Source organism: Panulirus ornatus, chromosome 5 (genome assembly GCF_036320965.1).
Source record: "Panulirus ornatus isolate Po-2019 chromosome 5, ASM3632096v1, whole genome shotgun sequence".
NCBI classification, from domain to species: Eukaryota; Metazoa; Arthropoda; class Malacostraca; order Decapoda; family Palinuridae; genus Panulirus; species Panulirus ornatus.
Genome location: NC_092228.1, coordinates 1,175,209 through 1,189,228, shown reverse-complemented (window position 1 = coordinate 1,189,228; position 14,020 = coordinate 1,175,209). Strand labels below are relative to the sequence as shown.

At 40.9% G+C, this 14,020-nt stretch overlaps 1 protein-coding gene across 2 annotated transcripts in view; it reads right to left on the bottom strand.

Moving 5' to 3' along the window:
• LOC139747041 (chordin-like protein 1) overlaps positions 1-14,020 on the bottom strand; it is a 204,672-nt gene that overhangs the window by 92,525 nt on the left and 98,127 nt on the right. For both annotated transcript variants that reach the window (XR_011712300.1, XM_071658792.1), the window contains exon 2: positions 13,097-13,206. Coding sequence is in view for 1 of the 2 variants with exons in the window: in XM_071658792.1 (XP_071514893.1) it covers positions 13,097-13,206 (110 nt within the window). In the remaining variant the exon portion in view is untranslated. The remainder of the gene's footprint in view (positions 1-13,096; positions 13,207-14,020) is intronic.

The following is a 14,020-nucleotide window of genomic DNA, read 5'->3' as shown; positions in this document are numbered from 1 at the left end:
TAGTGTAATGGAACTTGTGAGTGTTTTAAAGGCTGGAATGCAATTATTGAATCCGATTTTAGATTTTGAAATGGCCTTTGATGGAAATGTCATGTAAAAGTTTTTGTTAGATTAGATATCACGTTATTATTATCCTCATGAGCGATACATTTAGATAATTCCTGGACGATAACTTCACACATGACTGTAAGATTCTGAATATGCTCCAACCTGGGATGCTTGATGATATGCTCCAACCTGGGATGCTTGATAATATGCTCCAACCTGGGATGCTTGATAATATGCTCCAACCTGGGATGCTTGATAATATGCTCCAACCTGGGATGCTTGATAATATGCTCCAACCTGGGATGCTTGATGATATGCTCCAACCTGGGATGCTTGATAATATGCTCCAACCTGGGATGCTTGATAATATGCTCCAACCTGGGATGCTTGATGATATGCTCCAACCTGGGATGCTTGATAATATGCTCCAACCTGGGATGCTTGATAATATGCTCCAACCTGGGATGCTTGATAATATGCTCCAACCTGGGATGCTTGATAATATGCTCCAACCTGGGATGCTTGATGATATGCTCCAACCTGGGATGCTTGATAATATGCTCCAACCTGGGATGCTTGATAATATGCTCCAACCTGGGATGCTTGATAATATGCTCCAACCTGGGATGCTTGATAATATGCTCCAACCTGGGATGCTTGATAATATGCTCCAACCTGGGATGCTTGATAATATGCTCCAACCTGGGATGCTTGATAATATGCTCCAACCTGGGATGCTTGATAATATGCTCCAACCTGGGATGCTTGATAATATGCTCCAACCTGGGATGCTTGATGATATGAACGTCATAAATGACAAAGCAGAACCCCAACTAAGAAAGAAACTACAATTGTTTTGTGAAGTTATAATTTTGAACATAACAACGAATATCATCTTATTCTTCTATTACCACTCTCTTCTTTTTCTCTCTTTACTACACAACGGGCACACACACACACACACACACACACACGGCGATTATATATATATATATATATATATATATATATATATATATATATATATATATATATATATATATATATATATTGGAAAGGATCACAATTTTGCGTGTGATCAAGATATTCCGATGAGTCCACGGGGAAAATGAAACACGAAAAGTTCCCAAGTGCACTTTCGTGTAATAATCACATTATCAGGAGAGACACAAGAGAGAAACAACTGACTGTTATATTTCTCTCTTGTGTCTCCCCTGATGATGTGATTATTATACGAAAGTGCACTTGGGACTTTTCGTGTTTCATTTTCCCCGTGGACTAAATGGAATATATATATATATATATATATATATATATATATATATATATATATATATATATATATATATATATATATATATATAAATTATATGGGAGGGTATTGATTGAGAGGGTGAAGGCATGTACAGAGCATCAGATTGGGGAAGAGCAGTGTGGTTTCAGAGGTGGTAGAAGATGTGTAGGTCAGGTGTTTGCTTTGAAGAATGTATGTGAGAAATACTTAGAAAAGCAAATGGATTTATATGTAGATTTATGGATCTGGGGAAGGCTTATGATAGAGTTGATACAGATGCTCTGTGGAAGATATTAAGAATATATGGTGTGGGAGGCAAGTTGTTAGAAGCAGTGAAAAGTTTTTATCGAGGATAAGGCATGTGTACGTGTAGGAAGAGAGGAAAGTGATTGGTTCTAAGTGAATGTAGGTTTGCGGCAGGGGTGTGTGATGTCTCCATGGTTGTTTAATTTGTTTATGGATGGGGTTGTTAGTGAGGTGAATGCAAGAGTTTTGGAAAGAGGGGCAAGTATGAAGTCTGTTGGGGATGAGAGAGCTTGGGAAGTGAGTCAGTTGTTGTTCGCTGATGATACAGCGCTGGTGGCTGATTCATGTGAGAAACTGCAGAAGCTGGTGACTGAGTTTGGTAAAGTGTGTGAAAGAAGAAAGTTAAGAGTAAATGTGAATAAGAGCAAGGTTATTAGGTACAGTAGGGTTGAGGGTCAAGTCAATTGGGAGGTAAGTTTGAATGGAGAAAAACTGGAGGAAGTAAAGTGTTTTAGATATCTGGGAGTGGATCTGGCAGCGGATGGAACCATGGAAGCGGAAGTGGATCATAGGGTGGGGGTGGGGGCGAAAATCCTGGGAGCCTTGAAGAATGTGTGGAAGTCGAGAACATTATCTCGGAAAGCAAAAATGGGTATGTTTGAAGGAATAGTGGTTCCAACAATGTTGTATGGTTGCGAGGCGTGGGCTATGGATAGAGTTGTGCGCAGGAGGATGGATGTGCTGGAAATGAGATGTTTGAGGACAATGTGGGGTGTGAGGTGGTTTGATCGAGTAAGTAACGTAAGGGTAAGAGAGATGTGTGGAAATAAAAAGAGCGTGGTTGAGAGAGCAGAAGAGGGTGTTTTGAAATGGTTTGGGCACATGGAGAGAATGAGTGAGGAAAGATTAACCAAGAGGATATATGTGTCGGAGGTGGAGGGAACGAGGAGAAGTGGGAGACCAAATTGGAGGTGGAGAGATGGAGTGAAAAAGATTTTGTGTGATCGGGGCCTGAACATGCAGGAGGGTGAAAGGAGGGCAAGGAATAGAGTGAATTGGATCGATGTTTTATACCGGGGTTGAAGTGCTGTCAGTGGATTGAATCAGGGCATGTGAAGCGTCTGGGGTAAACCATGGAAAGCTGTGTAGGCATGTATATTTGCGTGTGTGGACATATGTATATACATGTGTATGGGGGTGGGTTGGGCCATTTCTTTCGTCTGTTCCTTGCGCTACCTCGCAAACGCGGGAGACAGCGACAAAGCAAAAAAAAAAAAAAAAAAAAAGAAAATATATATATATATATATATATATATATATATTAGTGAAAGAGAAGAGAGAGGCATTTGGACGATTTTTGCAGGGAAAAAATGCGATTGAGTGGGAGATGTATAAAAGAAAGAGACAGGAGGTCAATAGAAAGGTGCAAGAGGTGAAAAAGAGGGCAAATGAGAGTTGGGGTGAGAGAGTATCATTAAATTTTAGGGAGAATAAAAAGATGTTCTGGAGGGAGGTAAATAAAGTGCATAAGAGAAGGGAGCAAATGGGAACTTCAGTGAAGGGCGCAAATGGGGAGGTGATAACAAGTAGTGGGGATGTGAGAAGGAGATGGAGTGAGTATTTTGAAGGTTTGTTGAATGTGTTTGATGATAGATTGGCAGATATAGGGTGTTTTGGTCGAGGTGGTGTGCAAAGTGAGAGGGTTAGGGAAAATGATTTGGTAAACAGAGAAGAGGTAGTAAAAGCTTTGCAGAAGATGAGAGCCGGCAAGGCAGCAGGTTTGGATGGTATTGCAGTGGAATTTATTAAAAAAGGGGGTGACTGTATTATTGACTGGTTGGTAAGGTTATTTAATGTATGTATGACTCATGGTGAGGTGCATGAGGATTGGCGGAATGCGTGCATAGTGCCATTGTACAAAGGCAAAGGGGATAAGAGTGAGTGCTCAAATTACAGAGGTATAAGTTTGTTGAGTATTCCTGGTAAATCATATGGGAGGGTATTGATTGAGAGGGTGAAGGCATGTACAGAGCATCAGATTGGGGAAGAGCAGTGTGGTTTCAGAAGTGGTAGAGGATGTGTGGATCCGGTGTTTGCTTTAAAGAATGTATGTGAGAAATACTTAGAAAAGCAAATGGATTTGTATGTAGCATTTATGGATATATATATATATATATATATATATATATATATATATATATATATATATATATATATATATATATATATATATATATATTTTTACATACATATATATGTATATTTTTTTTCCCTATACTATTTGCCATTTCCCGCGTTAGCGAGGTAGCGTTAAGAACAGAGGACTAAGCCTTTGAGGGAATATCCTCACTTGGCCCCCTCCCTGTTCCCCTTTCGGAAAATTAAAGAACAGGAGGGGAGGATTTCCAGCCCCCGCTCCCTCGCCTTTTAGTCGCCTTTATATTATCCCTGGGGATAGGGGAGAAAGAATAATTCCCACGTATTCCCTGCGTGTCGTAGAAGGCGACTGAAAGGGGAGGGAGCGGGGGGCTGGAACTCCTCCCCTCTCGTTTTTTTTTTTCTTTGTAATTTTCCAAAAGAAGGAACAGAGAAGCGGGCCAGGTGAGGATATTCCATCATAGGCCCAGTCCTCTGTCCTTAATGCTACCTCTCTAACGCGGGAAATGGCAAATAGTATGAAATATATATATATATATATATATATATATATATATATATATATATATATATATATATATATATATATATATATATTATTTAGTTGATACTCCATATGAGGGGTAGCCCAGACTTGAAGGTGATCATTGCGTCACAAGGAACATACTGGCACAACCATATCTGCTGTGTTTGTTCTCTATGGGACTGGAGTGATGGGTGTCTTGCGGTGTGGGTTCTCTGTACATAGATAAGGAGGGATGTCTTTATACAAATCTGTGGGATTCGGTAGAGGTGTTAAAAGACCTGATTACTTATAAATGAAGAAGGTATTGCCTGAGAGGCCTTTAGGTTTGACATAAGTCGGTACGGAGGTCACCCTAGGTTATATAGTTTGTATAATATTTTTATTGTTTATAATGATATTTGTCTTTGGCATTTAATGTAAGACGAGAAACAGATTGCAAAGAAAAATAAAGAAAATGGACATGGTCAAGCCACAGTACATGGTGGTATCGTGTAGAATCTGGATTCAGTTAACTGTCTGGCATTATCTTACCCTCTATATGGAGCTCACGGTACGGATTGTGCTGGATATTTCACACGCCATGATATACTGTACACTTATCCTGACGTGCTACTCTGTACACTTATCCTGTCGTGGTACACTGTACACTTATCCTGTCGTGGTGCACTGTACACTTAACCTGTCGTGGTACACTGTACACCTATCCTGTCGTGGTACACTGTACATTTATCCTGACGTGCTACTCTGTACACTTAACCTGTCGTGGTACACTGTACACCTATCCTGTCGTGGTACATTGTACACTTATCCTGTCGTGGTACACTGTGCACTTATCCTGTCGTGGTACATTGTACATTTATCCTGCCGTGGTGCACTGTACACTTAACCTGTCGTGGTACGCTGTACACTTATCCTGTCGTGGTACACTGTGCACTTATCCTGTCGTGGTACATTGTACATTTATCCTGTCGTGGTACGCTGTACACTTATCCTGTCGTGGTACACTGTGCACTTATCCTGTCGTGGTACATTGTACATTTATCCTGTCGTGGTACGCTGTACACTTAACCTGTCGTGGTACACTGTACACCTATCCTGTCGTGGTACATTGTACATTTATCCTGTCGTGGTACACTGTACACTTAACCTGTCGTGGTACACTGTGCACTTATCCTGTCGTGGTACATTGTACATTTATCCTGTCGTGGTACGCTGTACACTTAACCTGTCGTGGTACACTGTACACCTATCCTGTCGAGGTACACTGTACATTTATCCTGTCGTGGTACACTGTACACAGCGTGTCGTGGTACTCTGTACATTTATCCTATCGTATTTTACTGTACGCTTACTCTGTCGTATTATACTGTACGCTTCCCCTGTCATAATACACTGTACACTTATCCTGTCGTATCATAGTGTACACTTATTTTGTCGAAGTATACTGTCTACTTATCCTATCGTGGTATACTGTATACGTTAGCGTATACATTGATATAAACATTTCGTGTCAGACTTCTGTCCAGGAACCACAATAAGGCATTGCTGGTGGACGACCAAAACTTTACTCATAAACTAACGTAAAACCTTGAAGCTGCAACAGCTCCTACCTACAGTAACACCAGGACCAGAGATCGTACGGAAGTGAGTCACAGAGTGGGGAAGGGGGGCAAAGGTTCTGGGAGCGATGAAGAATGTGTGGAAGGAGAGAACGTTATCTGGGAGAGCAATAATGAGTATGTTTGAAGGAAGAGTGGTTCCAACAATGTTATATGGTTGTGAGGGTGGATGTGTGGGAAATGAAATGTTTGAAGATAATATGTGGTGTGAGGTGGTTTGATCGAGTAAGTAATGTAAGGGTAAGAGAGATGTGTGGAAATAAAAAGAGTGTGGTTGAGAGAGCAGAAGAGGGCGTACTGAAATGGTTTGGACGTATGAATGAGGAAAGATTGACAGAGGATATATGTGTCAGAGGTGGAGGGAACGAGTATAAGTGGGAGACCAACTTGGAGGTGGAAGGGTAGAGTGAAAAAGATTTTGAGCGATCGAGGCCTGAACATACAAGAGGGTGAGATGCATGCAAGGAATAGAGTGAATTGGAACGATATGGTATACCGGAATCGACGTGCTTTTAATGGACTGAACCAAGGCATGTGAAGCGTCTGGGGTAAACCATGGAAAGGTCTGCAGGAGTTGTGGTTTCGGTGCATTACACATGACAGCTAGAGACTGAGTGTGAACGAATGTGGCCTTCTTTTTTTTTTTTTTTTTTAAAAAAAGTCTGTTTTCCTGGCGCTAGCTCGCTGTAGCAGGGGATAGCGATGCTGTTTTCCTGTGGGGCGAGGTGGCGACAGGAATGGACGAAGACCAGCAAGTATGAATATGTACATGTGTATGTATGTAATGTCTGCATATGTGTATGTATATGTAGGTATATGTTGATATGTATATGTATGTATATGTGCATATGTGGGTGTTTATGTACATATATATATGTATGTAAGTGGATGGGCCATTTCTTCATCTGTTTCCTGGCGCTACCTTGGTGACGCGGGAAAAGCGATTATATATAAATATATATATATATATATATATATATATATATATATATATATATATATATATATATATATATATATATATATATTGAACAATATAAATACTCTGACTTGTAGAGGAAAAGAAATGCACTTATAAACTAAAAAGGACAAAGACAAAGACATATAGAAGAAAGCAGACACAGACACACTTGAGGAGGGAGACAGTCTGGCACAAGACTCCAGACCCGGAAGGCGGGAGTCGGAAGAATGATCCTTCCGCAGCACACACACACACACACACACACACACACACACACACACACACACACACACACATACCATCATGACAAAAACCCAAGTGTTTGTCAAAGTTCATTTTATTATAAGTGGGTTTTAGTGGGTTGGGTTAGATAGCGGAGGATGAGGATGTGAGAGGCGGCGCAAGTGTGCGTTGTGGTAGGCGCCACTGTCATGTGGTCGTTGATGTAAAAGAATTACGCTCAATGGTTTGCCACTTGGATGATGAATGGCTTCGTACCCTTGACACTGCGGTGGCGAGCCTCCATCACCACCGGCAACCCAACCTCGAATTTCCAGAAAAGTCTGGGTTAAATCATGAAGCTCTTGTTAGGGTGATGGAGGCGGGGGGAGGAGGGATGGATCACTGGTGAGTAAAGAGACGGCTGACGAACGGAGTAACAAGCACCAGGGGGTGTGGTCATGATGGCACATGCACCGCCCAAACTACTTGGAATGAGAGAGAAAATGGGAAACGATATACAGAAAGACAGAGTTACTACCACGTAGCGCGTAGTGGTTACTGCAGGCATATACCATCGTTCTCTTCTGCCAGCACATACCATAGGTCTGTGTCTGGAGTTCAGTTGTAACCGTTTTCATGTGTTATCGTGACATTCTTTGCATGTTTTGTGTGATGGCAAGTATTTGGTGTCACGCATACATCGTGCGTCATATGTCTTATCTTCTTCCTAGGTTATATAGTTTACGTATTCTGTCTGTACCTTTCATGATAGTCCTCATACGCTTTATTTGGCTTGTTAGACGTATCATGATCATGATGATGATGATGATGATCATGATCATCATGATCACTCTCATCATCATCATCATTCTCTCTGATTTATTTGTTTCATCTTGTCTTGTTAATTCACGCCGCTACCACACGCTGCTCTTCATGTTGGCCTCTGATATATACACTGAACATATCATATGAATCTCAGGGTCGACCAGCTCTCTGTCTGCCATGGAGTAAGGCAAGTGCTCATCATCACTGGTTCTACAATATACTTTCATCTCCAAATTGTAAGTTTTTGTGATTACTTCCAGGTTCCCAGCAGGATCCTCTCTCGTGTTTACTGGTATTGACACTGAATTCCATCGGGTTGACCGTTACTCGTCCGTGTGTGTACTTTGTACTTTGCTATTTTTATCCTTTGATCCTCTCATCTTAGTGTAGTGTCCCTTTCCTTGTCAGTGTCGTATATCATTATCATAAACAGTTGAGAGGCTTATACTCTTCCCTGTAGCACTCCTGATGAATTATCCTTCTTCTTCTACATAATTTCACTTGATTCTTTTACATTTTCTGGATTTTGAACTTGTTTTTATATTATCTTTTAAAAGGAAAGATGGCATTGGAAGCTGAATACCCCTGGTAAAGGCCGTCTTTTTAATGATATATATATATTTTTTTTCTTTTTTTTTCGTACTATTTGCCATTTCCCGCATTAGCGAGGTAGCAGTCAGAACAGAGGACTGAATCTTTGAGGGAATATCCTCACTTGGCCCCCTTCTCTGTTCCTTCTCTTTGAAAATTAAAAACGGGAGGGGAGGATTAGTGGTTTGTGTAGTGATGAAAATGTTGGATGATTATGTTGCTGTCATCTGACGTGGTGGTCGGGTGTCTGTGATGCCAGTGTTGACCTCTTGTATTGGTGTTATGTTTATCAGTAACATGGAGCTATCTATCCGACAGACTACATGTTTCCTTGTTCATATTTATTTTGTGAATCTGCTGAATGCTGGTTTAATTATTAGTATCTAATGTATATCTTTTATTTCTATCTTTATTTTTTGTAATTAAATGGCCAAGTATCAGTGTTTCATTCCTTACTTTGTCCAGGCATGAGAATAATACTTTGCCTTCACTGTCCATGGTACTTAATATTCTTTTCATCATTCACTTTTGGATCTTATCTGTTTCATCCAAGTAATTTTTTTGTCACCACTGATAACTTTCTCATTACGTTCCTCGTTATTGATTACTTTCCTTTTCTCTACGTTTATTGAATGTCTTATGTATTTTGCTATTTTTCATACCTCGCTTTATCTGGTATTGTGGTACTGAATTTTTGGGCATTTCTTTGCTTGAAAGATGTTTATTTGTTGGTGTTTGCCTCATTTTACTTCAAAAGTACATTGCAGTTTAAGTGTATCATCATATATCATTTCTATCTCGTCTGTTTTGTAGAAATGAATATTTCGCTCACGAAGTTCGTGCATGCAGACATTTGCATGACCCCATATTTTTTTCCGTGTCTGGAAATTAAGTTGTCACTACTAACGTAATACATCTGTGATCCGAGGTACGTCGTCTCTCTCAGTTAATTGTCATGGAAGAATGAGGAGGAGAGGCAGTACCCACTCTAGGCCAGCTTACAAACAACATTTGACCACAAGGCACGGCTGGCGGCAACTGCTCTAACTCTGGCGTTACCGTGTTGTGTGGGTTACCTGTTGTCAGGTGTCTTGTATGAGATGTATGCGTGTCTGGGGACTGAGTACCAGCACCCTTGTGTTAGCGAGGCTGAAGGAGAAGACTGGGCCAAAAGAGTGAAAATTAACAGCCACTGAAGTACTGGCTTATAGCACAGTTGTTACTAATCCTCGAGTTACCCAGGCGGGTAATGCCGGCAATATACCTCGTTGTTCGGTGACTGGCTGCCAGCTAGAGGGGGGGGGGGGGGGGGTACAGGAGTAACCTTGCGCCGGAAGTGTCAGAAGAGAGCAGCATTTTTGACCAGTAAGGGAGGGAGGGATGCATGATACATCACGGTGGTCACCAGTAAAACATGTTCACACTGTTAACACTGATTGTAGGCAAGCTGTTAACACTGACTGTAGGGAAGAAGTAAAGAATGCGAAGTTAAGTAACAAGAGTAAAGCGTTTTGTAATTCCCTTGTGCACCGCAGAACACTCTTGACCTCGACAATTTGACCGTTAAGCACGACATTAGGATCCTTGGCTACGACCATCCAGGGTTATTCCTAATCCTTGTGTGTGTGAGCATTAAGGGCAGGTCATCATATCATGGTGCTAAAGGATCGTACCATCCAGGTCAGGTCGTACTATCCAGATCAGGTCGTACCTATCGAAAAAGTTTTCAGAAAGGTCAACCCACTTAAAAGTGAATCTCAGCTGCCCCTCCCACTAAGTGGCTACGCTGCAGGTGGAGGCATCTGCCAAACAAGGTGTCATCACCGCGATCATGCCACACATCTTACACGACGCCCACCACATCATATGTATGCCTCCACCGCAAGCACGGGGACACGGCCTCAATAACAATGTACTACTGATCACTTTCCCAGCCAGCAGCCACTAGCTGCCAGAAAATTACTATTTTGCTACGCTAGTTTCCCTGCAGGAATATAATTAGAAAACTAGGAAACGTAGCCAGAAAGTCGGTAGCAGACGATGTCACACTCTAAAAGTTAATATATATATATATATATATATATATATATATATATATATATATATATATGATTAGAGGAATCGTAGAGAAAATCCAGACTGAGTGTATTTATGTGGGAAGTTGGTGGTAATCATATGTGGAGTAAGGACAGAGGGGACGCGACCTACACAAGAAACGGTGTAGAAAACAAGTAAGGGAATCCGTCTGTATTGAGCACTTGACGAATGATGAATACATGCTAAGTGGGCACGCTGTGAGGTGGCGTCCCACGAGTGGAAAACTTGTTTACCGTAATGCGCTCACACACACACACACACACACACACACACACACAGCAGCAGCAGCCTAAGCCATGTCCTGTGTGTTTGAAATACGTGTTACGTATATGTAAGGTAAAGAGAAGGGGCAACACTAGTGTTAAACCCTCCGGCCGTAAGGTGCACGTGGTGATGACTCGCATGTGTACATGGATGATATTTTGTAAGGTATTCATAAATACTGCATCTAAAGAAGCACAAAGATCTACTTGAGACTCTCATTCATTGTTCAGAGAAGAGGAGCTAGGGTGGTGCCTGAATTAAGAAAACTGAGCTATAATGAGAGGGTAAGGGCTACATATGTGTCTTGGAGGAGAGATGACACACGGGTGACCACATTACACCCTTTATGTTTATAAATCAGTTGATGGAGGTAAAGAGTGAACAATTCTTCGTGGATGGATAGTGGCTGTACAACCACATGCTTTGTCAAGAAGTTAAGCAAGTAACTTGTTTGTGAGAAAGGGCGTTAAGAGCTAGTGTGTTAGTGTAAGGATAATCGATCATTGAAACTGACTATACAAGAAGATTGTAACTGCCTGCTTGCAGTAAACATAATAACACTACCACATCCCATACAAAATTCAGGAGGGAGAGGCCCCATGCATGCAGAAGTGTCTCTTCTCAAACTGTGCAGGTTGAGGATTACTTCTGGTGCTCCACATTGTACTTCACCTGTCGCGAGCAGTCTGCTGGAAGTGTTAGCATCGCATCCAAATAGATGATCAAGGAATGTTTAGCAAACTTCCTATATAAGGCCAGCACTATAATGTGCCTTTCTGATTTATTTGTGGCATAAAAAGTACATAGAACAAACAGAGAAGGTCAAAAGAAAGCAAAAATAGATGGCGTCAGAATAAGAGCTGAGTTACCTGGAAAGATTACATGGCATAAATGTGCCCGCCATTAAAGACAAGAGTAACATGCCACTCAGAAACATCCTTCAAGTTTGTTTATGCCATGATTCATGATCATGTACACACTTCTTCGTGAAACGCATCAACACAACAACCAAACGCTGTAACACGAAACTAAGTCATAAACGTGTAACCAAAATGTGAGGTAACAATATATATTGTGGTATGGCAATGATGCATCAATGTATATTGTAGTATGGCAATGATGCATCAATGTATATTGTGGTATGGCAATGATGCATCAATGTATATTGTGGTATGGCACTGATGCATCAATGTGTATTGTGGTATGGCAATGATGCATTAATGTATTTTGTGGTATGGCAATGATGCATCAATGTGTATTGTGGTATGGCAATGATGCATCAATGTATATTGCGGTATGGCAATGATGCTTCAATGTATATTGTGGTATGGCAATGATGCATCAATGTGTATTGTGGTATGGCAATGATGCATCAATGTGTATTGTGGTATGGCACTGATGCATCAATGTATATTGTGGTATAGCAATGATGAATCAATGTATATTGTGGTATGGCACTGATGCATCAATGTGTATTGTGGTATGGCACTGATGCACCAATGTATATTGTGGTATGGCAATGACGCATCAATGTATATTGTGGTATGGCAATGATGCATCAGTGTATTTTGTGGTATGGCAATGATGCATCAATGTATATTGTGGTATGGCAATGATGCATCAATGTATATTGTGGTATGGCAATGATGCATCAATGTATATTGTGGTATGGCAATTATGCATCAATGTATATTGTGGTATGGCAATAATGCATCAATGTATATTGTGGTATGGCAATGATGCATCAATGTATATTGTGGTATGGCAATGATGCATCAATGTATATTGTGGTATGGCAATGATGCATCAGTGTATTTTGTGGTATGGCAATGATGCATCAATGTATATTGTGGTATGGCAATGATGCATCAATGTATATTGTGGTATGGCAATGATGCATCAATGTATATTGTGGTATGGCAATGATGCATCAATGTATATTGTGGTATGGCAATGATGCATCAATGTATATTGTGGTATGGCAATGATGCATCAATGTATATTGTGGTATGGCAATGATGTATCAGTGGAATAAAGTAAATGATGAAATTGTATATGCTGAAAGCTTACAAAAGTTGAAATTCATACAACTGGGAGAGATGGTGCAAGTTATAGGGCACCATGAGTGTAGAACTCATTCTTCTACCCTAGAAACACAGTAATTAAAACTATGAAACATTATCATTAAATGTGAGAGTGTATGACGTGCACTCAGGAAGAAGAGTGAGCAACGTGCTGGTACTCACCATGACACAGCGGCAGGTGACACAATAGTTGGAGACAGCGTTCTGCAGTCGTGGGTGCCACACCTCGCCTACCTCGTACTCGTTAGATCCCATCCGGCACCCTCCTTCCACTAGGGGAAGAAATCTCACATTCTTACCTAATTCATAATCATTATCATTATTCTTATTATTATTATTATTATTATTATTATTATTATTATTATTATTACTTATTATTATTACTTATTATTATTGTTTTTTATTATTATTATTTTTTTTTTTTTTTTTTTTTTTTATACTTTGTCGCTGTCTCCCGCGTTTGCGAGGTAGCGCAAGGAAACAGACGAAAGAAATGGCCCAACCCCCCCCCCCCATACACATGTACATACACACGTCCACACACGCAAATATACATACCTACACAGCTTTCCATGGTTTACCCCAGACGCTTCACATGCCTTGCTTCAATCCACTGACAGCACGTCAACCCCTGTATACCACATGACTCCAATTCACTCTATTTCTTGCCCTCCTTTCACCCTCCTGCATGTTCAGGCCCCGATCACACAAAATCTTTTTCACTCCATCTTTCCACCTCCAATTTGGTCTCCCTCTTCTCCTCGTTCCCTCCACCTCCGACACATATATCCTCTTGGTCAATCTCTCCTCACTCATTCTCTCCATGTGCCCAAACCATTTCAAAACACCCTCTTCTGCTCTCTCGACCACGCTCTTTTTATTTCCACACATCTCTCTTACCCTTACGTTACTTACTCGATCAAACCACCTCACACCACACATTGTCCTCAAACATCTCATTTCCAGCACATCCATCCTCCTGCGCACATCTCTATCCATAGCCCACGCCTCGCAACCATACAGCATTGTTGGAACCACTATTCCCTCAAACATACCCATTTTTGCTTTCCGAGATAATGTTCTCGA